This window comes from Peromyscus leucopus, chromosome 10, assembly GCF_004664715.2.
Source record: "Peromyscus leucopus breed LL Stock chromosome 10, UCI_PerLeu_2.1, whole genome shotgun sequence".
Taxonomy (NCBI): domain Eukaryota; kingdom Metazoa; phylum Chordata; class Mammalia; order Rodentia; family Cricetidae; genus Peromyscus; species Peromyscus leucopus.
The window spans coordinates 92,550,599-92,574,976 of NC_051071.1; the positions used below are offsets into that span (position 1 = coordinate 92,550,599).

General features: G+C 39.7%; 2 protein-coding genes across 11 annotated transcripts in view; one reads left to right on the forward strand and one right to left on the reverse strand.

Moving 5' to 3' along the window:
• Positions 1–24,378, reverse strand: part of Evi5 (ecotropic viral integration site 5) — a 153,355-nt gene that overhangs the window by 102,346 nt on the left and 26,631 nt on the right. For 9 of the 10 annotated variants that reach the window (XM_028867385.2, XM_028867384.2, XM_028867389.2 and 6 more), the window contains exons 2-6: positions 20,416–20,645; positions 5,567–5,756; positions 4,748–4,972; positions 3,752–3,826; positions 23–148 (exon numbers count right to left, since the gene is read on the reverse strand). In XM_028867385.2, coding sequence (XP_028723218.1) covers positions 23–148; positions 3,752–3,826; positions 4,748–4,972; positions 5,567–5,756; positions 20,416–20,645 — 846 coding nt within the window. Of the gene's footprint in view, positions 1–22; positions 149–3,751; positions 3,827–4,747; positions 4,973–5,566; positions 5,757–16,413; positions 16,974–20,415; positions 20,646–24,378 lie in introns of those variants that run through there. The other variant, XM_037209283.1, reaches the window with a different exon arrangement.
• On the forward strand, positions 10,579–12,879 carry LOC114691824 (ubiquitin-conjugating enzyme E2 D2B). Its single transcript, XM_028867394.2, has one exon. The coding sequence runs from the start codon at positions 11,601–11,603 to the stop codon at positions 12,042–12,044; it is 444 nt and encodes a 147-aa protein (XP_028723227.1). The 5' UTR covers positions 10,579–11,600; the 3' UTR covers positions 12,045–12,879.

Here is a 24,378-nt window from a genome sequence, read left to right on the forward strand (position 1 = left end):
AAAGGTAAAAGTGAACTTTTACCTGTATCATGCATTCGAACTGGTACATACAAAGGCCCAATTCCGCCATACTTGGTTTAAAAAGTTCACGAAGTCTGTAGTCTTGCATTAATTTAACAAATACACAAAAAGCTTCTTCTTCTGGCATCTATTTTAAGGAAAAAAAAATAGTAACACAGTTCAAAATAAGCCAAATCCACGCAATAACAAGTGCTGTTTCTTTCTTTCCTTTAATGTGTCTGTGTTTGTGTGTACAATGCTCACAGAGGCCAGAGATAACCCAGGTCTATTCCTCAGTCTCTATACATCCTGTTTTCTTGAGACGGGATCTCTCACTGTCCCAGGACTCACTGAGTAAGTCTTCCTTGCACTGGGATTGCACATGCACACCACCACACTAGGCTTTTTCACATGGATTCTGGACACTGAACTCAGTCCTACCAATAATGCTTTCAGTGGCTACCGAGTACAGTAAAAAGAGCAATGAAATAAGAATCAGGAGGTTCTAGGCTTCCATTCTGAGAATCAGACAATGACTCTTGCAAACTCTGAGACTAACTGCCTCAACTTGTCTAATTCATTAACTTAATTAACATATATATGTATCTATGTATGTGGCCATACCACCCTGAACTGAACCTATCTCATCTAACCAGTAAGTATTTATTTACAGAAAGAATTCATTATATTCTTTCTAAATATAAGAACAACAGCTACAAAAAACATACAAACTTTACTCTCAAAGAATTTAAAACTTTCTAGAGATAAATAGGTAATATATGGACTAAGTCATATTTATGTCAGTGGTGATGAATGTTGTGGAAATAAATTGGAACAAGAGGGAATGCTGGGGAGACAAACTGCTGTTTATATAAGTCAGAAATGAAAACTTGATAAAGTAAATTTTAAGTAAACAAGAGAAGGAAATTAGGGAACATCTGAGGAAAAAACAGTCCTGAAAGACAGAGACTACAAAGGCCTTAAGATGGAAGAAGATCCCTATGGTGGTCTGAATGAGAATGGCCTCCATAGGCTCATACATTTGAATGCTTGGTCCCAGTTAGTAGACTATCTGGAAAGGACTAGAAGATGTGGCTTTGTTGGAGGAGGTGTGTCACTGATTGTGGGCTTTTAGGATTCAAAAGCGCACACCAGACCCAGAGTCAGTCGGTCGGTCGGTCGGTCGGTCTGTCATGTCTTCTCTCTCTCTCTCCCTCTCTCCTTCCCGCCCTCCTCTCTCCACCCTCCCCCTCACTTCTTTAAGTTACCTTGGTTATGGTGTCTCTTCACAGCAATAGAAAAGTAAAAGATGCTGGCATGCTTGATTAACAAGCAGGAGACCACTAAAGTAGAAGTCCAGTTATCCCTTGAATAAAGCAAAATCTACACAAGAAGTACTTAGCAGATGCCAAGCAGAGAATATAAAGTTAATCAGATTAAATTTATATTGCTTTAAAAAGGTCATGAGTAAGCCGGGTGATGGTGGTACACGCCTTTAATCCCAGCACTCAGGAGGCAGAGCCAGGCGGATCTCTGAGTTCGAGGCCAGCCTGGTCTACAGAGCAGGATCCAGGACAGGCACCAAAACTACACGGAGAAACCCTGTCTCGGGGAAAAAAAAAAAAAAAAAAAAAGTCATGAGTAAAAAAGTTATAAAGAAGAAAAAAAATGAAACCAAACATACAGGCTTTGAAAGCCATTCTGTAATTTCTTACTTTTACCTTAAGACAGCTGGAAAGCTTTAGGGAGTCTGAACAGAAGTGATACATGATGTAAATACCAAAAGAACCTCTATGTTGTAAAATTATCTGTAATCGGGTTTTAAAAGTATAAATCACTAGGAAATATCCATTAAAAAAATAAAAAGGCATTCAAAATATTTAGACAATATCACCCACATGGCTAGATAACTTTCTCAAAATAATACAGTTTTCTACTCTTCATTTACAGTCTGTAAATGCATTTCAAAAGAGGATGTCCCTAAAAGATTGCTCAGGATCTCTTACTGAAGACATCTGCAAATGACAAAATACATGTTCCCCAAACTCAACACAGTCATAGACAGAACGCAAACCTCCATGTCCTTCCTCTGCCCTAACACAGCCATAGTGCTGCTGTGGAGATCATCCCTATTAATACAAGTCCCTGTAAGAAGTCTGAGATCCCAGAACTCTCCGTCCTATACAGTTCTCTTGGTCCCCTCATCTGACTCTATTTCCAAACTCCCACTTCTATCCTCAATCTCATTCCCCAGGATTCTCATCTTTAAGCAGAGAGACGCTTAACCTCAGGGTGGTTGTGGTTTTCCACCTCACCACTTCAAAGAGCAGGAGTCAGCAGAGTATCTCCTTGAACTTCAGGGCCCTTCCACAGAATAAACCTCTGCTCCCTAAAACTCACGCCAACCACTGCTACTCATTTGCTCCTCCACAAACTTCTGGGTCACGGCTCTAACAACTCCTTAGTCATTTTCATTGAGGTAAATTCTCTAGCTTTTGACTTCCTTTCCTCCAGTGAGCCTGGCGGGAAGTTACTATCTCAGGCTCCACAGCCACACCAAAGGCTGAAACCTGTGTTCTACTTCTTGTGTGGCTGTTTTCTCCAACTCTAAAATATTCTCTTGTGGGGTGGGCAGGAGTCTCATGAAACAAACTCAGAAGACTCAAGGCCACTTATATATTTCCCGATGTTATACAATCAGTAAACAACTGGAGCACAAACAGACTTTGGTGGTATAGCTGCTTCCCAGGAAACTCCAGTAATACAGCTTTGCAAGCTGTTGCAAGACTCATTCTTCAAGGAGGGAAACACTGTTCTCTAGAATCGAGAGTCTAGATACTCAGCAGAGATGAATACTGTTATTGTAAAGTTAATATAAAAGAAAAAGGAACAGATTTATGATAAAAAAATCACTAGATTGATAATAATGATATTTGACTTTAATAGTAAAAAGATCTACTAGTGACAACCATTTATAAATAGGAAGATCAGAACTTTGTGGAAGCTCTAAATACAACAACATTAACATATCTACTTTCATGGTATATATAAATGTAAATATAAATATAATATAAAAATCCCAGATTTATCTAATACAGAAAAACATCCTACAATCACCACTGCTAGCAGTTCTTATCACACACAGTAAGTAGCCGTCAGTTTGTCTGTAAACTAGTGTGTCCTGAAAGGAGGGGTGGAGGCCAGGGGATAACAAGAGAAGAGCAGGTGCTTAGTGTGCACGAAACCTGGGTTCCATCCCGAGCACCTCAGCAAAAGACAGACACGAAGAAGAGAGTGGGGTAAAAAGGGGGGAGTCCTGACCCAGAGCTTTTAAAAGTCAGACAGTAAGGAAACTGAAGTGAAACACCAGGAAACAGATCCTGACCCCTGCTCTGCTTTCACCTACTCAAGGTGGATGAAAGCCACTGAAGCTGCAGGAAGCTGGGCCTGCAGCTCAGGGATGCAGCATAGAAGGCCTGAGTTCCATCTCCAAAAAAGAAGGAAGTAGGAGGAAGGGGAAGAACAGAGGGAGAAGGGAGGAAGAGCACAAGAGCTGCAGTTTCATTTGGTGGCAAGACAGTATCACCGTACATCGTTTTACATCAAAGCGCAAAAGTAATGTATAATATGTACGTTATGTTTAGAAAGGTGACACAAATCTGCTTAACTTGGTAAAACCGAGGATGGTTTTTTAATTCTCCAATTGACTTTAAGACACGTAAACAGCTACTACTTACATCCATTAACTCACCTGCATAAGCAACAATCCAACTATAAAAGCACTGCCTTGACAGTAACCAACCTCACGATCCACCAAGGAGTACGCCTAAAAAGTAAAACATGGTGTTGAAAATACTTCAACGTGCATACTGTATCTTCCTTCTCCAAAACCTAAAATTGGTGAAACAGTTAAATTAAAAGTCCATTTATTTGTTTAGAAAAGCTCTTGCTTACTTGTTGCAGATGTTATTCTATAAATATTTAAAAAGCAAATGGTTTATTACATAAAATTTCTTTTGACAATTTCCCAATTAGAAAGTGGCAGCTCCTAAGGACAAAGAAAATAAAGCAATTTACACTCAGAAAAGTGATAGGTATCTGATAGAGATAAACACAGTACAGTTAAGGTAAAGAACAAAGTTCAAGTAACTTAAGAAATTGATATTTCACAGAGGTAGACGGCAGAAAAAGAAACTATGAAAATGCAATATGACAGAGGCAACAGGACATTTTTAAAGGGTTGAGCATGCTTAGCAAGTAGGGCCATTATCACAGATCGTGAAGTTGATACAGTATGAATTATCTACTCTAATAAAGAAACCTGCAATGGTCGGTGAGAGTAGGTTATTTGTCAAGTAATGCTAAATATTGTGATGAATTTTCTAATTAGTTCCCCAAACTACTGACGATGAAGCATCAGAATTAAAGCAGAGGGCTGGAGAGATGGCTCAGAGGTTAAGAACACTGGCTGTTCTTCCAGAGGTCCTGAGTTCAATTCCCAGAAACTACATGGTGGCTCACAATCATCTGTAATGAGACCTGGCGCCCTCTTCTGGTACACAGGCAGAACACTGTATACATAATAAACCTTTAAAAAAAAAAAAAAAAAGCAGAAAGTATGCTAAAACTAAATCTGTTGCCCAAGAACCTGATTATTACAATGGGAGTTCATACTTCATTATGGAAATGTGTAATTTCAACCTCTTACAAATTCATTTCACTTAAAAAATGAATAAATAGAGCTTACCTTCATTACATTAAATAAAACCTCCTGTCCAAGGCTATCCTTTTCCTTAAAAAAATTGTGTTCTGGGTAAGTTCTAGCAATGTCTCTTCGGATCAATTTTTCACAAGGTGAAGTCATTTTCAGGAGTTCTGAGTACTGGTCCTTAATTGGCATACTCTGTGCATTACATAAAAGTTGCCAAACTATTGCTCTAAAGTGGTGGGGTATTCCTTTACGAACAAGCTCCTAAAAACAAAAGGAAAACAAAACTTTTAAATGTCTCATACCTAGATATCCAAGCATTCTGGGGAGGGGAGTGCTGGAATGGAAAATGTATCAAATTTATAATTTACAAAGCTTGTTTAATAATAAACTATAGAGTTCTTTAACGAAGTCTAAGATTGGCCCTTGGGTCAGTTCTGATTAGGAGCTACAAAGCCATGGACAAGCTGTCATTTCACTGACCTTAAAGGTCCTAGGACTTGACAGCCCACAGAGCTATATATCACACCACCACACCCGTCATATCCAAAGGGCTGCTGACGAGAAAAGGCAAAATACTGATACAGAGTGTCCTGATTTCATTTCTGAATTAACAAAATGGGAGTTTAACTAATTTCTAAAAATATTTTTAACTGTGAATTTCTACATTTTCAGGACCCCTACAACAACCCACAAACTGGAACATCTATCAAGCACAGATGATAAAGACATATAAAACCAATCTGTTCATAACATAGCTCAGAAATTACTAGAATACTTGTTTTCCGTATGCCATACTAATCCATGCCTGATACTCTCTGGGATAAGAAAAAGAACTTCATTAAATAATGCAAATACCTTCACTTGCTTTTCTTTCTTCTTGCGTACATCATCCCATTCATTCACAATTCTTCCCCAAAGAATCCAAGAGTCTTCTTCCAGGTGACTGAGGTTGCTGGAGGCTGATGAACTTGATACAAGAGAAGATCCACTGTTTCTTCTTGACCCATTCACAGATCTTAAAGACTTACTATCAGTCTCTATCAATCTAAAACAGAATTAAAATTGTTTAAGGTATCATCTCACATGAAACTAGATGAAGTAGGGATTGCATTTAAAGCTTCATTACAATAATTAGTCTTTAAGACATGGGTTCTTAAAAAAAAAAAAAAAAAAAAAAGTTAGCCGGGCAGTGGTGGCGCACGCCTTTAATCCCAGCACTCGGGAGGCAGAGCCAGACGGATCTCTGTGAGTTCAAGGCCAGCCTGGGCTACCAAGTGAGTTCCAGGAAAGGCGCAAAGCTACACAGAGAAACCCTGTCTCGAAAAACCAAAAAAAAAAAAAAAAAAAAAAAAAAACAATTCAAGGTAAAGGTACTTGCTGGTGACCTGAGTTCAGTCCCTGAGACTCACATGGCAGAAGGAGAGAGCCAATTCCCACATGTTGTCTTCTGCTCTCTACACATATGCCCCCCTCCAATAGATAGATAGATGATAAATGATAGACATAAATAAATAAATAAATAAATAAATAAATAATAGATAAATAAATAATGGATACATAAATAAATAATAGATAGATAATAAATAAATAAATAAATAAATAAATAAATAAATAAATAAATAAATAAATAAAATGTTTTAAATTCAAATTAGGGAAATGGATGGGGGTGGCTCCAAGGGAGAAAGAACATATATTTGTAAAGACTCAAGAGAATTGGTTGATTTACTAATCCTTAAATCCTATCAAGTTTACTGTGTGACCAGACCTAAAAAGTATTAACCAAATCCCTTCTTTTCTCTTGTTTCACACATGTATAACTCATCTATCCAAACAAAGTACATACAAACTTACAAGTATACATTACAAAGATGTGGCAAACCAGCCCGGATTCCTAGTCAGTAGCAACAGTACAGCAAGCAGAAGGTGTAGCAAGCCCCCACTTCCCACAGTCCTTTGCCCGGTCTAGGATAACGGACTGCTTTGACTGTCACGGAGCTAGTCCTGTCAAGTTGGGATTTTTCTCTTAAGATCCCTGTTGACTTTTGAGCTTGCAGCCCTGTTTTAGGCTCCTCTCCAAAGAAAGATGGTAAAGGAAATGTAAAATATCTATTCCATAACTCATTACAATAGTAATCTTCACACATCTCATGGCCTGACCTGTGTTCTACTGCATCTTGCTCCTTGGGTGGCTTGCAGCCTCTCCCTGACTCCGCCTTTCTTCTCCCTATATCTTTGCTTGAATTTCCCACCTGGTTATAACCTGTCTTGCCATAGGCCAAGCAGCTTCTTTATTAACCAATAGTAGCAACACATATTCACAGTGTACAGAAAAACCATCCCACAGCACTAAACAGAAATGCTAGAGTTTAATAACATCATAAACCAAATATACTTAACAGATATTTACAGAACATTTCACCTCAACACCAAAGAATATGTTTTCTTCTCAGCAGCCCATGGGATGTTCTCCAAAATTGAACATACACTTGGACACAAAGCAAGTCTCAACAGACATAAGGAAACTGAAATAACACCCTGCATCCTATGGACTACCACAGACTAAAGCTGGATATAAACAACAGAATGTATACAAACTCGTGGAAACTGAATAATTCACTACTGAAAAATGGATCAAGACAGAAATCAAGAAGGAAATTTAAAATGTTTAAGAAGTGAATGAAAATAAAAATACAACATACACAAAACTATGGGATGTAATCAAGGCAGTCCCTAAGAGGCAAGTTTCATTAACACTAAGTGCCTTTATAAAAAAATTGGAAAGATCTCATATTAGCAAATTAGTAGCAACTTAGAAAGGTCTACAACAGAAAGAAGAAATAACAAAAAAGAATAGACAGCAATGATTAAATCAAACTCAGAGCTGAAATCATCCAATTAAAAACAAACAAATACAGAACTTCAATAAAAGGAAGAGTTGCTTTGTGTGAAAATTCAGTAAGATAAACCCTTTGCCATGTGGAGAGAGAAGATTCAAATTAACAAAATTAGAGAACAAGAGGGATATAAAAACAGACACTGAAGAAATCCAGAAAAATTTAAGGACTTACTTTAAAAACCAGAACTCTACCCAACTGTAAAACCTAAAAGAAATGGATCATTTTCTAGATACAAGCCACCTACCAAAGTTAAATCAAGATCAGATAAGCAATTTAAACAGATCTATAACCCCTAGTGAAATAGAAGCAGTCTTTAAAAGTTTCACAACCAAAAAAGCCCAGAGCCAGATGGTTTTAGTGCAGAATTCTACAAGACTTTCAAAGAGGAGTTAACCCCAATATTCCTCAAATTATTGCACAAAAGAGAAACAGAAGGAATATTGCCCAATTCTTTTTATGAGGCCATAGTTACTCAGATACCTAAACCACATAAAGACCAAACAAAGAGAATTACAGATCAATTTCCCTTGTGAACAAATGCAAAAATTCTCAATAAAGTACTTGCAAACTAAATCCAAGAACATATCAAAAGATCATTCACAATTATCAAGTAGGCTTTATCCCGGAGATGCAGAGATGGTTCAACACATGTAAATTAATATATAAAATCCACCATATAAACAAACACAAGGCAAAAACACATGATCATCTCATTAGATGGAAAGGTCTTTGACAAAAACCCAACATTCTTTCATAGTCAAAGTCCTGGAGAGAGTAGAGATACAAAGGATATACTTCAACACAATAAAGACAATTTACAGTAAGCCCACAGTCATCCTCAACTTAAATGGAGAGAAACTCAAAGTATTTCCACTAAAATCAGGAACAAGACAAGGTTGTCCATTCTCTCCACACTTCTTCAAGGCAGTACTTGGAAGTCTTAGCTAGAGCAATGAGACAACTGGAGGAGAGACCAAGGGGACACAAATAGGAAAAGAAAGTCAAAGTATCTGTTATCTGCAGATGGTATGATTTTATATGCAAATGACCCTAAAAAATGACCAAGAAACTTCTACAGTTGATAAACAGTTTCAGCAAAGTAATAGGATACAAAATGAACACACAAAAATCAGAAGCCTTCCCATATACAAATAACAGACTAAGCAAGAAATCAGGGAAACAGTACCCTCATAATAGCCTCAAAAAATAAATACATAAATAAATTACCTTACAATAACTCTAATCACGGAAGTGAAACCCCAGTATAATAAAAATTTTAAGACCTCAAAGAAAGAAATCAAAGATATCAGACGAAGGAGAGATCTCCACCATTCACGGATAGGTAGGATTAATATAGTGAAAATGGCCAACCTGCCAACAGCAATCTATAAATTCAATGCGATCCCCATCAAAACCCCAACACAATTCTTCACAGAAATTGAAAACACAACTTTTACCTTCATAGGAACACACACATACACACACCAGGAAAGCTAAAACAATCCTTAATAATAAAAGAACTGCTGAGGTATCTATCACCATTCCAGATTTCTAGTTGTACTACAGACTGATAGTAATAAAAACAGTTTTGGCATAAAAACAAACACACTGGGGACTGGAGAGATGGCTCAGCGGTTAAGAGCACTGGCTGCTCTTCCAGAGGTCCTGAGTTCAATTCCCAGCACCCACATGGTGGCTCACAACCATCTGTAATGAGATCTGGTGCCCTCTTCTATATACATAATAAATAAATAAATAAATAAATAAATAAATAAATAAATAAATAAATAAATCTTAAAAAACAAACAAACAAGCACACTGATCAACGGAATCAAATTGAAGACCCAGACATAAGTTCACACACCTACAGACACCCAATTCTTGACAAAGAAGTAAAAAATACACATTGAAGGAAGACAGTATCTTCAACAAATGGTGCTGGTCAAACTGGATGGCAGTATACAGAAGAAAACAAATAAATCTATAGTTAGTCCCCTGCACAAAACTCTACACCAAGTAGAACCAAGACATATAGTTATGGAGAGACAGTCGGTGTGTGTGTAGGGGCTCAAACGAAAAGATTAAACATGGAGGGATGAGTGGGATAAAGGAGGGAATGCTGAGGAAGGACACCTAACATTAAGAGCCATTTGAAGGGTCATATAGAAACTATTCCTGTAGAAGCTATTTCAAGTAATATATATGAATGGAGTGCCCCAACAAACATGTTCTGCCACCAAATCAAACTTCCAGTGCCAGGAATGGGTCACGTGTAGCTGGTCACTAGTGACCTGCCTGTGTAAAATGCCAGTGCAGCAGTGGTACAAGCTGTGGGTGTAGCCAGCCACTACTGGACTGGATGAAGGCCCACTTCATGAGATGGAACCCATGCCTGACACTGCTCAGGTGGCCAAGAACCTAATACTAGATAGGCCATGGGCCTGAGAAAAACCAAACACTGTTGTTCTGCTACAGTAACACAGAAACAAAAGGATTCCTAACAACATTCTGCTATACACACAGAGCAGTGTCTCACTCAGCCATTATTAGAGAGGCTTCCACTTGTGGTAGATGGGAACTAATAGAGAGACCTACAACTGGATAGTGTGCAAAGACTGAGAGACACTGGAACACTCAGTCCTAAATGGGATGTCTTCATCAAACCCCTCTGCTCAGGGCTCAGAGAGCTATAAGGAAAAGGAGGAAGAAAGATTTTAAGAGCCACGGGAGAGAGAGGACACCAAGGAAACACTGATGCACATGCCAGTTCAGACCGTGGCAGCACGCAGTCTGCAGATGAGGTCCTAGGCTGAGAGCGACATGACCTCCAATCCCTCACCTGGAAGCTATCTCCAACTGACAACCACTGGCAGAGGGAAAATTAGTTTCTACAAAGAAATCTCACTGGGTGTATCACCAAACCTAAGGGTAGGGCCATGCTCAGCAGCAGGGCAATCAAAACTGACTTACGGTGTTGTGTGGTCTCATCTGTCTCATGCTGCCTGGAGCATTTTTACCCTACCGGTCGGTCTTCTGCTTGTGTATCATGGCTTCCAATTTTGTGTTGTTGTGGGTTTTGTTTTTGAATCTGTGTTTCTTGTGACTTTTAGTTTTTGCTGCTGTTTATTCTGGTTTGTTTTTCCTTTTTTTACTTGCCTGTTTGTTTCCTAAGAAATGGAGAAGGCACGGAGTTGACACTGGGAATGTACACGCAGAACTGCCTTTTATTACTATAAACTTTCCAAAATGTGTTTGAAATAATGTGAATTACTTAGGGAAAGATTATTTTGGTACCCTTTGTAAAGAGAAGATTGTGAACATTTATCTGCTTTCTCAAGTTTCTGGTATATTCCAGAAAATTTCTCTTAAAAATTCTAAAAAAATTTTTTGCTTAAAAAATGAAAAGTCCTTTTGTCTGAGACTTGAAGCATCTGTGGAATACTTGATACATCAAGTCTCTTCTCAGTGAACCGCAATCGTCGGTAGTGTGTTCAAAGTGAACCAAAGGTGTACTTGGTATCCCGGTGACAGCTGCATCATGATATCACAGCACAATCTATTATGAGTTTGTGATGATGGCGATGTTACAAAACCTGCCAATCCCATCATCCCTGGTCAACTGCCACCCTCCCAGGCTGTCCATCCGCGTCGATCTGAGGTCCCAGGCTGCAGCCAGGCTGTCTGGCTCGAGCCCGGGCAGAGGCTCCGGCGGAGGGATCCGCGGAGGCTACGGTCTCGGAAGACGAGACCGCTTCTGCGGCGGCACAAAAAGGGGCGGCTGCAGGGTGATGTGCCAACGGATGTGAAGACGGACACTGTGAGCACAGTGGCTGGCCCGGAAGCTGAGCGGGCCTCGGCCCTCAGTACATCGTGCCAGGGCCAGGCCAGAAGTGCCCACCTCCTCTTCTGCAGCTGATCCACAACCAACAAGGCAGCCTCAGGCCCTCAGGCCCTGCCTCATTCCGCTAGGGCCACCAAGACAGCCTTCCACCATGGCTCTGAAGAGAATCCATAAGGAACTGAACGACCTGGCGCAGGATCCCCCAGCACAGTGTTCAGCAGGCCCTGTCGGGGAAGATATGTTCCACTGGCAAGCTACAATCATGGGGCCAAATGACAGCCCCTATCAGGGAGGGGCGTTTTTCTTGACAATTGACTTCCCAACAGAGTACCCCTTCAAACCACCCAAGGTTGAATTTACAACAAGAATTTATCATCCAAATGTTAACAGTAATGGCAGCATTTGTCTTGATATTCTTCGCTCACAGTGGTCTCCAGCACTAACTATTTCAAAAGTACTTTTGTCCATCAGTTCTCTGTTGTGTGATCCCAATCCAGATGATCCCTTAGTGCCTGAGATTGCTCAGATCTACAAAACAGACAGAGAAAAGTACAACACGACAGCTCGGGAATGGACTCAGAAGTATGCCATGTGACTAAAGAGATTATTGGATATCCTCTACAAATAAAAGCTCGGGAACTCTAGAAAGTCCTTCTGATTCCCATCTGACTGTCTGCTATGACCCACGCTGCACCGCTTCCTCCTCCCGGTGTTCTTCACCTGACACAGGACTGCTGCAAGCTGTACGCACCAGAAATACTGTGCTTTGTTCCAACACTCTCTCCTAGCACAGGAGCGTTCTCCAGGCATAACCAAGATGTGAGATTAAAAGTTTCCTAACTGACTTAAATCTGAATAACCACAGTGTGAGGGGTGGTGGGTATACAACACTGCTTAGAAGGGTAAAGTGCCACCAACCTGTAGGAGATTGTAAGACTGCTTTTAAGTGGAGGCCATTTACATTTTAAAAGTTATGGAAAGCTAGGTGAAGAACATGAAAGTTTCTGTACTCATTTTATTCTATAACACCTAGAATTTAGATGAACATTAAAGCCAACCAGATTAAATCCACTTCCTTTATTTTAAGGTCTAATCGGTCAAGAAAAATAGATTGGTGCTGTTAGTCCATAAAGTGTGATTGGCTTTGTTTCTAAATCCTTTATACCTCCCCCCTGACTCTGCAACCTCCCTTCTCTCAGTCTTTCTCTCCATATTCTTTGATTTATTTGTGGTTTCTCAGTAGATACATCACTAATAGCTCTTATTTTTCTTATGTTAACTGATTATTCCATTTGGATGTAAGGGTAAAAATTTCATTTGTTGAAAAAAAATGTGTATAAAGACCCAATTGCTCTTCTGGAGCTTGTACAAATTCAAGATGATTAATCTGTGTAATAAACCAGCTATTCCAGCCATTGCATAAATGTCAATCTGTATAATATATCAACTATTCCAGCCATTGCATAAATGATAATCTGTGTAATATATCAATTATTCCAGCCATTGCATAAATGATAATCTGTGTAATAAACCAACTATTCCAGCCATTACATAAATAACCTGTGTAATAAACCAACTGCTCCAGCCATTACATAAATTTTGTGTGAATATGTTTTTTGCTTTAAGAACCTTGTTTGGCTGAAATTAGTAGATTTTCACTCAGCCTTGACATTTTTATTTAGATTGGTCACATTTTTAAATCATGAAACAATTCCATTTTACAGTTTAAAAGACAGTTTAAAAGTAATTTTAGCCAGGCAATGTGGTGCATGCCTTTAATCCCAGCACTGGGGAGACAGAATCAGGTGGATCTCTGTGAGTTCGAGGCCAGCCTGGTCTACAGAGTGAGATCCAGGAAAGGCGCAAAGCTACACAAAGAAACCCTGTCTCAAACAAAAAATAAATAAATAAATAAAAATAAAATATATATATATTTTATTTTATATATAAATAATATAAATAATATAATAATATTATATAAATATATTAATATATTATAATAATATAAATAATAATAAAATAATATAATAATATAAATAATAGTATATATATATATACTATTAGAATCAAGTATTCTCATTTCTTATTGTTAAATGGGGTTAACAACTTCAACATAATTAAGAAATTACATTAGTGGTAAAGGACATACTGCCTGAAAGTCAATAATTTCTAGACCGGAGACTGGAAACTAGGATGCAGCATCAGATAAAAGTCTGTGGCCACTGAAAGTTCCTCTAAAACTTACTCAGTTATTTTCTTCACCACATGGGTTCACCATCCTACATGAAATAGAGAATCAGGAAATACTATAAAATAGAGGGTAGTTTAGGTTTTCTCTCTAACAGATGAACTTTATATCTCTGGTTCTGAGAACTGAACAGCACCAAGATATTACCTTCCTCAGGAAAGGGGTATACAACACAGGCTTCGTGGGGCATATATACAGTAGCAGTTTTTGTTTTGTTGGGCTCTTCTGGGGTTTGGGCTTTGGTTTAGGTTTGTTTGTTTGTTTGTTTTGAAAGCAGAGGCTGTTTACTTTGCATATGGAAGCCTGCATGCAAAAAAAAAAATTAAAAACAAAAATCCATATAACACTGTGTAACTGAAAAGTACAAAGGGCCCTGGCAATGCCACTCTCATCCTACCAGAACCCTGCAGGTGGCAACCAGCCTATTGCTGCCCTCAGCCTTAGAGAAACTTCTTTCTACTGTGTGTGCATGTGCGTGCACGTGAGCATGTGCACGTGAGCAATGAGAAACATGTATGTTCAAGTGTTAGCATGAGTGACTACTGAGTGCTCAGCCCTAAACAGGATGTCTCTAGTAGCCCTCCTAAGGCCCAGGGAACACCACAGAAAAGAGCAGAAAGATCTATGGAGGCAGGACAGTAGGGAGAGGGCGTGCTGTGAAGAGCAGAGAGATCTATGGAGGCAGGACAAGGGGGAGACGGCGCGCTGTGAAGAGCAGAAAAATCTATGGAGGCAGGACAATGGGGAGACGGCGCGCTGTGAAGAGCAGAGAGATCTGTGGAGGCAGGACAATGGGGAGAGGGCGCGCTGTGAAGAGCAGCAGCAGCTGTGGTCACCTTGACAAGACTGGGTGAGAGAGGCGCCCATGGCTGCACTCCCAGGAGCCACTGGCAGGTGATGGTTACAGGGCAAGGGAGTCACTTTCCTCAGCAGTTAAGAAACTCTAGTAGATGGAGAACCTGTCTAGGAGAGAGGTTCAGTAGGAGTGGGAGAGTTAGTGAAGAAGGAGATACATCTGGTGCAGCTATGCTACATACATGTGTGAAACTGTCAAGAATTAAAACAGCATCAACAGAAGAAAGGTTTTCAGGAGTCAGTATTTGGGCTTTGACGTACTTAGAAGACATCCTTATAGACAGAACCAACGGCAGTTTGAAACACAAGCCTACATAAAGTTGAGGGAAGAAAAAGGTAAAGATTACAGAAATTCGGCAACTGTGAACAGATGACATTAAACACTCTGAATATTAGATGAGATTTGGCTCACTGTTTCCCTGTGGTTTTCAGAGCAAAATACAACATCAACAAGTCAGCACACCAACCTGTAATCTGTAAGTTGCCAAGATAGTTTATAAAGAACTCAGGCAGGAAAACGCTGTATTAGAAAACCATATGGAAAGCTAAATATCCTGGCACTTCAAGCAGAGTCTTATCACAAACTGAACAGTGTATCCAGTCTAAGGTTCCAAGGTCTCTAATAATATAACAACAAAACAGGACGGGAAGCATGCTGGGAGAAAGAGAATAATTTGTCAACTAAATAGTTAGCAAATCAGTAAAATCTGGCTCATTAAAGTCTATCTGGGTCTGCTATAACAAAATTACATTAGGTAATTTATAAACAACAGGTATTTATTGTTCACAGTTTTGAAGTTGGGAAGTCCAAAATCCAAGCACTAAGATTCAGGTCTGACGAGGGCCATGTCTCACTAATGGTGCCTTCTACTGATGTGTTCACACATGACAGATGCTGCCAAAGGCTCCTAAACCTCTTTTTTAAAAGACATTAAATCCATCCATGAGAACAGAGCTTCCGAAAGACTTATTATATTTCAGATTAGAGTCCAACACAGGAATTCTGTAGTCACAAACATTCAGACCCCAGCAAAACTACATGCCTGACTCAGAGAAGTCACATGCTTTCCTATCAACACATACAAATTCCCCTGATCAATAAAAAATAACAGAGAATTAACAGAAAACACAAGAGTTTAGCATAGAAAACAACACAAAAGAAGTGTCAAAATGATAGATCTGAAAAACCAATTTCTTTCTTTGCTTTGTTTCTTTAAAATGATGGCTCAAGTTCAAGACTCCTTTACACAAAGAACTGAAAATGGAAATGATTTATTGTTTTATTTATTTGGGTTTCTTTGTTTATTTTGAAATAGAGTCTCACTCTATAGCCCAAGCTGACCTGGAACTTGTAGTGATCCTTCTGCCTTCCAAGTGCTAGGATTACAAAAGCATGAACCAGCACTTAGAGCTGCTTTATCCAATATAAAGAAATGTCATTTCAAAAGAGAAAAATGTCATTTTAAAATGTACTCAAGTTTTCTTAAAATTAATGTTATATTACTTTTTTCAGAACAAGCCTTCAAAATCTGGTATATTCTACCTTTAACAGCATGTCTAAGTCGGATGAGGCACCTTCCGAGGGCCTGGCAGCCATGGGGTTAGTGGCTAAAACACTCCACAGTGCAGATCTAATGTGGACATTTAAACTAGGATATCAAAGATTTATGGTCATTATATTTTAAAAACATAAAATATACTTAGTATAAAAATGGTTTATCATTGTAGTATCTCTCCTTGAAGGATATGCTAAAAAGCAAAATTAAGTAAAAGGAAATAAACATCACGAATAGGTAGTTCACACTTTAAAACAGTAATACTCCCCATTGAACTAAAATGCACCATCACACTTGAAACTTACCTCCTTAAATTCATCTCTGCCAATGCCTTTGTATTTTTAATATGAAAAAGAAAAGCACATTTCAACACAAACCAAAAAAAGCTGTGCTATTTTAACCCAAGTCCATCAATTATTAACTTTCTTCAAACAAATCTTTGATATTGCACTGCACCTTTCTTCACTTTTCCTGGTGTTGCCACATACACTTACTTTTCTAAAGAAATAGTTGCAATGAAACCATGTAAAGGAAAATAATTTCTATTCTCATGTTTCTTACATTTTAACTTTCTAAAACATTGCCCCCATTTTTCTACCTCTTAAATGAGACAGTTACAGACACAATCAGAGTGGTATCTCCATGTGAGGAAGGGAATCATACGTGATAAACAGGAGTGTTTACTGTGGTATCAAAGTATCAATTTTGTCAAGTACTTTTTACTTTAGATTTGTAAAATACACAACTTCCTTACCAACTACTGCAGAGATCAGAGAAATGATAGGGTGGTAAAGCCAAATAGGAGGAAGAAAGCTAGATCCTCAGGTACGACATTGTACTTGGGTGGTTATTAAAAACTTGTTGTTTTTAATAAAATTAAATATATCTTTCTGCTAGGCTAGGCTTTTGAAAAGTCAGAGCTACCTGCAGTGATACATCTCCTAATTTTTTCTAAGACAGTTCTACAAATTAGGGACCAACATTGACATATATGAACCTGTAAGACATTCTTTTTTAAACTACCACAGGAGACCAATAATACCTGATTTCTAAACCTATTACAAAACCATAATAAATAAGGCGATACAGTACAACCTTAAGACCAAAAAAAAAAAAAAAAAAAAAAAATAGATGAACAGAATGAAATAAGAGTGCAGATACAGACTCAAACATCTATAAACAATTGATATTTAACTAAAGTATCTGAGTAATTATGAAAAAAGTAAATGATTAGGCAAAGAAAGGAGCTGGGTGTGGTGCACGCCTTTAATCCCAGCACTGGGGAGGCAGAGGCAGGGGATTTCTGAGACTTGGAGGCCAGTCTGGTCCACATAGGGAGTTCCTGGGCAGCTGGAGCTACCCAACAGAGAGACCATGTCTCAAAAAAAATAAATAAAAAAAAGAGAGTTATTTTAACAAATGCCATAGAACAATCAAACATGCACACAGTTGTCTGTAACTCCAGTTCCAGGAGATCCAAGGCCCTCTCTAGCCTCAGTGAGCATCAGGCAGATATATGGCACACATATATACATGTATGCAAAATACTCATACACATAAAATAAAAATAAAATTAAAAAGAACTTCTCAAACTCTGATCTTGTACCATATACAAGTAAATCCAGTAGAATCACTTGAACCCAAGAGTTTGAGGGCAGCCTAGCAATACAGTGAGGAGCCATCTCTTTTCACAACTAAGTAAAACCAGAAGAAAATACAGCAGATAGTTGGTGTGATCTTGGGTTACCAAATGCACAACCCACAGAAGTACAACTTTACATTAGTTCTTCATCAAATTTAAAACTAGGTGCTGAGAAAACAGCCCAGGCAGTAAAGCATTTGCTGTGCACACAGGAGGACCTAAGCTTGGATCCTCTGCACTCATGTAAAAGCTGGGCATGTGGCCATTTGCCTGTAACCCCAGTGGAGGGTGGGTAAAGAAGGGCAATGACAGGCAGATCCCTGGAAATTTCTAGCTAGATAATCAATAAACTTCAGGTTCAGCAGACTCTGACCCAAAAAAAAAGAAGTGGAAGCCAGGCAGTGATGGCGCACGCCATTAATCCCAGCATGACTCGGGAGGCAGAGCCAGGCAGATCTCTGAGTTCAAGGCTAGCCTGGTCTACAGTGTGAGATCTAGGACAGGCACCAAAACTACACAGAGAAACCCTGTCTCGAAAAACCTAAGAAAAAAGAAAAGAAAGAGAAGGAAGGAAGGAAGGAAGGAAGGAAGGAAGGAAGGAAGGAAGGAAGGAAGGAAGGAAGGAAGGAAGGAAGGAAGGAAGGAAGGAAGGAAGGAGGAAAGCAACAGAGAAAACATTCAACATCAATCTCTGGCCTCCACCTCCACACATGCACTTCCATACATGTGTACACACAGACACACACACATATCACAAATACACAAACACACAAATTTAACTTCTGTTCTTCAAAAAATATTTTTAAACATTTTTAAAATAATTATTTTTATTTTATGTGCATTGGTGTTTTGCCTATATGTATTCTGTGTGAGGGTGTCAGAAGCCCTGGAACTGGAGTTACAGACAGGTGTGAGCTGCCATGTGGGTGCTGGGAATTGAACCTAGGTCCTCTGGAAGAGCAGTCAGTGCTCTTAACCACTGAGCCATCTCTGTTGCCCCCAAAAGATATTTTAAGAGAATGATAAGCCACCAACAGGAAAGTAAGATTTGAGAACCAACCTCCTGAGAAAGAGGCTGAAGAGATGCCTCAGCACTTAAGAGCACTGACTGCTCTTCCAGAGAACATGGTTAGCACCTACAAGATGGATCTTAACTCAAGTTCCAGGGGATCCAATGCCCTCTTCTGGCCTCCTATACCACATAAATTGTGGTAGTACACACCTATATACCATCACTCAGGAGATAAAGGCAGGAGAATCAGAAGTTCAAGATCCCCCTTAGCCTGGGCTCCATGAGACCCTGTCTCAGAAAAAAATTTTTAAAAAAAAAATGTCTGATCATACCTGAAGTGACTAAGGCAAAGCCATCCTGTCCTGACTCCATTTGGGTCTGCTCAGATACTTCTCAGCCCTCTACCCCACAACAGTGATGGCTGCCTTGGAAACACATTTGGGATTTCCATGACCCTGATCATGATTCAGCTCTATTAACAAAAATAATGTTTATATGAACATGAACTAAAATAACTGAAGAAAGTATGTCAAAGTAATTGTCAGTCAGGCGGTGGTGGTGCACACCTTTAATCCCAGCACTCTGGAGGCAGAGGCAGGTGGATCTCTCTCTGATTTTAAGACCAGCCTGGTCTACAGAGTGAGTTCCAGGACAGCTAGGGCTACACAGAGAAACCCTGTCTCAAAAAAACAAATAAATAATAAAACCTTAAACTGTACATTTTAAATGTGTGTGTATCACATGAGTTACACATCAAAGAAAGCTATTCAAAATGATCCTTGTCACCCTTAAAGCTGTAGCATTATGTACCTTGGCCAGGCACAGAAGACTGCTGTTCCTCACATTCTTCTGTGGATGATGGTCCAAAGAGTCCTAGAACACATTATGCAGACCAACCCAGCCTCAACTCAGAGACCTGTCTGTCTCTGCCTCCTGGAGTGCTGGGATTACAAGCAGGCACCACACCCTGCTCCAAAGAGTTCAAAGTTTAACAACAGACTACACAGGGACAGAAGAAGGAACAGTGACTGTCTCTCATGCTCATGAGAGTGGGGTACTTTGCCTCTCATAGAATTTCCTACTCTAAAATACAAATCAGATATCCATGCTAGACTGAATTCTTTTATACTTTAACCAAAGGGAACTACTTCAAATATTGAAAATAAGGGGCTGGAGAGATGGCTCAGAGGTTAAGAGCACTGGCTGCTCTTCCAGAGGACCTGAGTTCAATTCCCAGCAACCACATGGTGGCTCACAACCATCTGTAATGGGATCTGGCGCCCTCTTCTGGCCTGCAGGTGTACATGCTGTATACATTGGGAGGAGCATAGGCCAATAGGCAGCATCTGTCTCGTATATCAAGGCCTAGGGGGTCAATCCCCAGCTCTGAAAAATAAAGTAAAAATGATAGTCTTGCCTTAATAATTCTTAAAACTCCAGGAGAATTTAGTCTGCTATACTAAGAAAACTAATCTGGAGTGCTATTAGCTGAAGGTAAATCCTAGTCCTAGACGAACCTCCTCAAAGAAATGCCTGAATATGTCTGTTTAGTAATTCTGATAAACAAGGGGTCAGAAACCAGGAAACAGTCTCAGTAGGAATGAATATTTAAACCTGACTGAAGAAGAGAAAATGTCCAGCAATTTCACTCACCGATTCTGTTCCTCCAGCTTAGCCAGGAGTTCTAAGTCGTCTGGACTCAACTTTGATGGGGAGCATGGGGAAAGCGCGGGTGTTGACAGGGTGGTAGACGAGGATGTAGTGTGTAATGAAGCAGATGGACTTGCCACCTGACTGGCCATCTGACTGACTGTATGCGACACTGTGTTCTTCACCCATGAGAGAGTAGAACTCAGCTTCTCTGCCACCTTGTCTGTCGCCACCTAAGGATAGAACAGAAGGCATATTTTAGTTGTATTGAAGTTATTACCACAAACTTGGCGATCCTGCTAAGTTTTACTCAAAACTCACTGAGGTGATGGCGACTACACCTGCTTTTGTTACCATTATTCTAATATCCAGATTTGGGGACTTTATCTTTTTTTTTTTTTCTAAGATCTATCTTATGTGTTTGCCTGCATATATGTACATGCACCACATACATGCCTGTTGCCCTCAGAAGCCAGAAGAGGTCCCCTGAAACTGGAGTTATACATGGTTGTGAGCTGCCATGAAAGCCATGAGAACCAAACTCAGGTTCTCTACAAAAACAGCAACTGCTTTGTAGACCAGGCTGGCCTTGAACTCACAGAGATCAGCCTGCCTCTACCTCCCAAGGGCTGGAATTAAAGGCGTGCACCACCACTAACGGCACAAATAATGTTTCTTAGGAAGAGCTTCTGAGCTGGCAAAACGACTCAGCCAGTAAACACACTTGCCATGTAGGTCGAGCGTCTGAGTTTGATCTTCAGAGCTCACATAAAAGATGGAAGGAGAGAACAAAATTCCAGTGTGTCCTCCACACATGTACCATGGCACACATGCCCATGAGTATACACACACACACACACACACACACACACACACACACACACACACACTTCTGAATTAACATAAGGCCAGTCACCCTTAAGTTATGTACAGTTAATTCATTCACACACTAGAACACCAATGCATACACAAAAATCTGCTCCAACTTCTGACAGTAGACAGAACTCTCATTATGGATTGTCCAAAGCTATAAAATGGTGGTCTCTCCCCACATCCTATATGTCAACCTAGAGTGAAAATTCTAGGCAGGGAAAGGATAATATGGAAAAGAAATCCTAAGACATATTAAGCCATTCAACATAGCAGCGAAGCATCTAATAAAACAAAGATCCAGCTTCAAGTACTGATGGGCAAGGATTTCACCCCAAGCTACCTCTTGCTTTTAGTACCCCTCCCTACTAGAATTTATTTGGAATAGTGTTACAGAAGAGGCCTTATGGCCATGGTTATTGAGGAAAAGCTCACAAGAAAAACAAGAAGGATAAAGTATGGGACCCAAAGGAAGGAAGTATAGAGCAGATTATTTATTCAGATATCTCACCCTCACCTTCAAACAATTGTTGCCAATTCACAGATCAGCCCAGTTCACTAGAGAAATCAAAGAATACTAAAGCCAGACGGGCATTGGTGGCAAACACTTTTGATCCCAGCACTCAGGAGACAGAGGCAGGTGGCTCTCTATGAGTTCAAGGCCAGCCTGGTCTACAGTGTGAGTTCCAGGACAGCCAGGGCTACACAGAGAAACCCTGTCTTAGGAAGAAGGGGGGAAAAAAAAAAACAACCACTAAAGCCAAGAAAGTATAGAAACCCAACTAAGCAACAAGACAAAATGTTGTTATCCTATTGACCCTATCTACAAAGAAAAATATACCAATTTAATTGTGAAAAGGACAGTAATTTGCATTCCAAAAGCACAGAATAATATTTAAAATCAGGAGACTTAACTTATGGTTATTGTCATTGCTCTTGATCACCCACCAGAGCTCAACTGTAGGAACCTACTGAAGACAGCACATGGGCAGCAGGACGGAGACATGAAGCTGGAAATGAGCTGGAAGCTGCTTCCCTGCAGCTCACTTGTACAGTTGGAAGGTGGTGTGTATGCTGCTGTGGGGTGGAGACAATGTCATCAACAGCTTTACCCAGGGGTGGACCTGTATGCTACAATACCAACCTGCCAGGGAAAGAGCCCACCGGTGCAGTCTTGGCATGACTGTTATGAGGGTAGCTAACCACTTTCTAATTAGATTTAAGGCCTGCTCCACAGGAAAGAATTCATGCCTAACACTGTAAATCTGGTCAAGAGCTCATGGCTGGGGAGGCCCTAGCAAAGAACCTACGACTATTATTTTGCTAAACAGACATAGTGCCCAACTGCCTTCTAAATACTAATACCCACAGAAGGGTGCTGATCTCAGGCTTTGTCAGTGAGGCTTCTTTTTGCAGTGGACAGTGTAATACAGAAACTCACAATTAGTCAAAGTGCTGGGAATAATTAAGTGTGGAGTGATTGAGCTTAAACTGGACATCTATAAAATCCCTTCTAAAGTTCAGGGAACATATGAAAGATGTGGTTTTAAAAAAAAAAAAAGTAAGAGGCAGAGAAGGGACGTTCTGAAGAACAATGTTTTCCAGGGCTAGTGAGATATGGCCTGGCAGGTCAAGTTGCTTGCTACCAATCCTAACAACCTGAGTTCAAGCTCTAAAATCCATACAGGCCATGTGTCACGTGTGCACCCACACACATAAAAAACACATTCAGTATGAAAAAGTGTCTTCTAGACATGGTCATTGCACTCATGAACCCAGGGCCGCTGTGATCACCTACAAGAGGCCTGCCCAACATCGCACCCATCAGCATTTCATCATGCAGGGGGAGGGGCTCATGAAGCTGATCCACCACTCAGGGTTCAGCTAATGGTTGTAGGTGGAAGAAGGTGTCCTTTTCTTTATTTGTATAGCCATTGATAAGTTGTGTGTGTTCCACAAAATAATCTGACACTCATGCTCATACAGACAACAATATTTAAACTCTTTCTCAATTATTATTAAATTATTATTAAATAATAAAAATTAAACTCTCTCCAGCTCTCTCTCTCTCCCCCCCTCTCTCTCTCTCTCTTTCTCTCTCTCTCTCTCTCTCTCTCTCTCTCTCGCGCTCTCTCTCTCTCTCTCTCTCTCTCTCTCTCTCTCTCTCTCGCTCTCTCTCTCTCTCCATCGCTCTCCTCTCACTCACACACACAGATGTCAAAGTGGAGGAGGAGGACTTGCTGGAAGGAGGACTTCAGCAGGGGAGGTAAGAAGAGGTAAAGGAGGATTAAAAAGAAATAAAATTCAGGGCTGGAGAGATGACTCAGTGGTTAAGAGCACTGACTGCTCTTCCAGAGGACCTGGGTTCAAGTCCCAGCACCCACATGGCAGTTCACAACTGTCTATAACTCAAAGATCTGACACCCTCACAGTCTATATACATGCAGCAAAACACCAATGCAAATAAATAAATTATAAAAAAAAGAAAAAAAGAAAATTCATTATATACATGTATGAAATTGTCATAGATGGAATATCTCACTAATGCCAACCATTAACTTAGAATATACTTAGTAAATTCCAATCCAAATTGAATCTTTATATTCCTGTTAGAAGACCCTCACTAAAGTTAATTACTGCAAAGGCAAAAGCAATCTACTATTTACTCTGATTTATTAAAATGAATTAGTTTATCATATCCCTTCTGTACACTGAGGCAACAGGCTTCCATTTAGAGTTTGGAACAACCAAAAGCATAATTCTGACATCCACTCAACCTTAAAGAAATGAGATTCAGCCTAAGCACTAAATAACGCATTAGTATAGTTTACTAGTTTCATGGTTTCACACATCTTATGTGACTTAATTATCTTTCATACTGACCATGTTCTATTCTCCCTTTGGCTCTACTTGTTCAAATTCCCACCTCTGAACCTCTTTTTTTAACCCTACCTAGATCATGAACCTCACAACGCAAACATGTTGTGAAGTTCTTGTCCACGTCATAGACATGCTACACATTTATTCTGAAAAGTGAACACAGAAAATGTTAAAAATATCAAAAGGACACTCATACATAAAGGGATACATATTATG

Coding starts and splice junctions, on each gene's coding strand:
- LOC114691824 (XM_028867394.2), top strand. CDS start 11,601: ATGGCTCTGAAGAGAATCCATAAGGAACTGAACGACCTGGCGCAGGAT.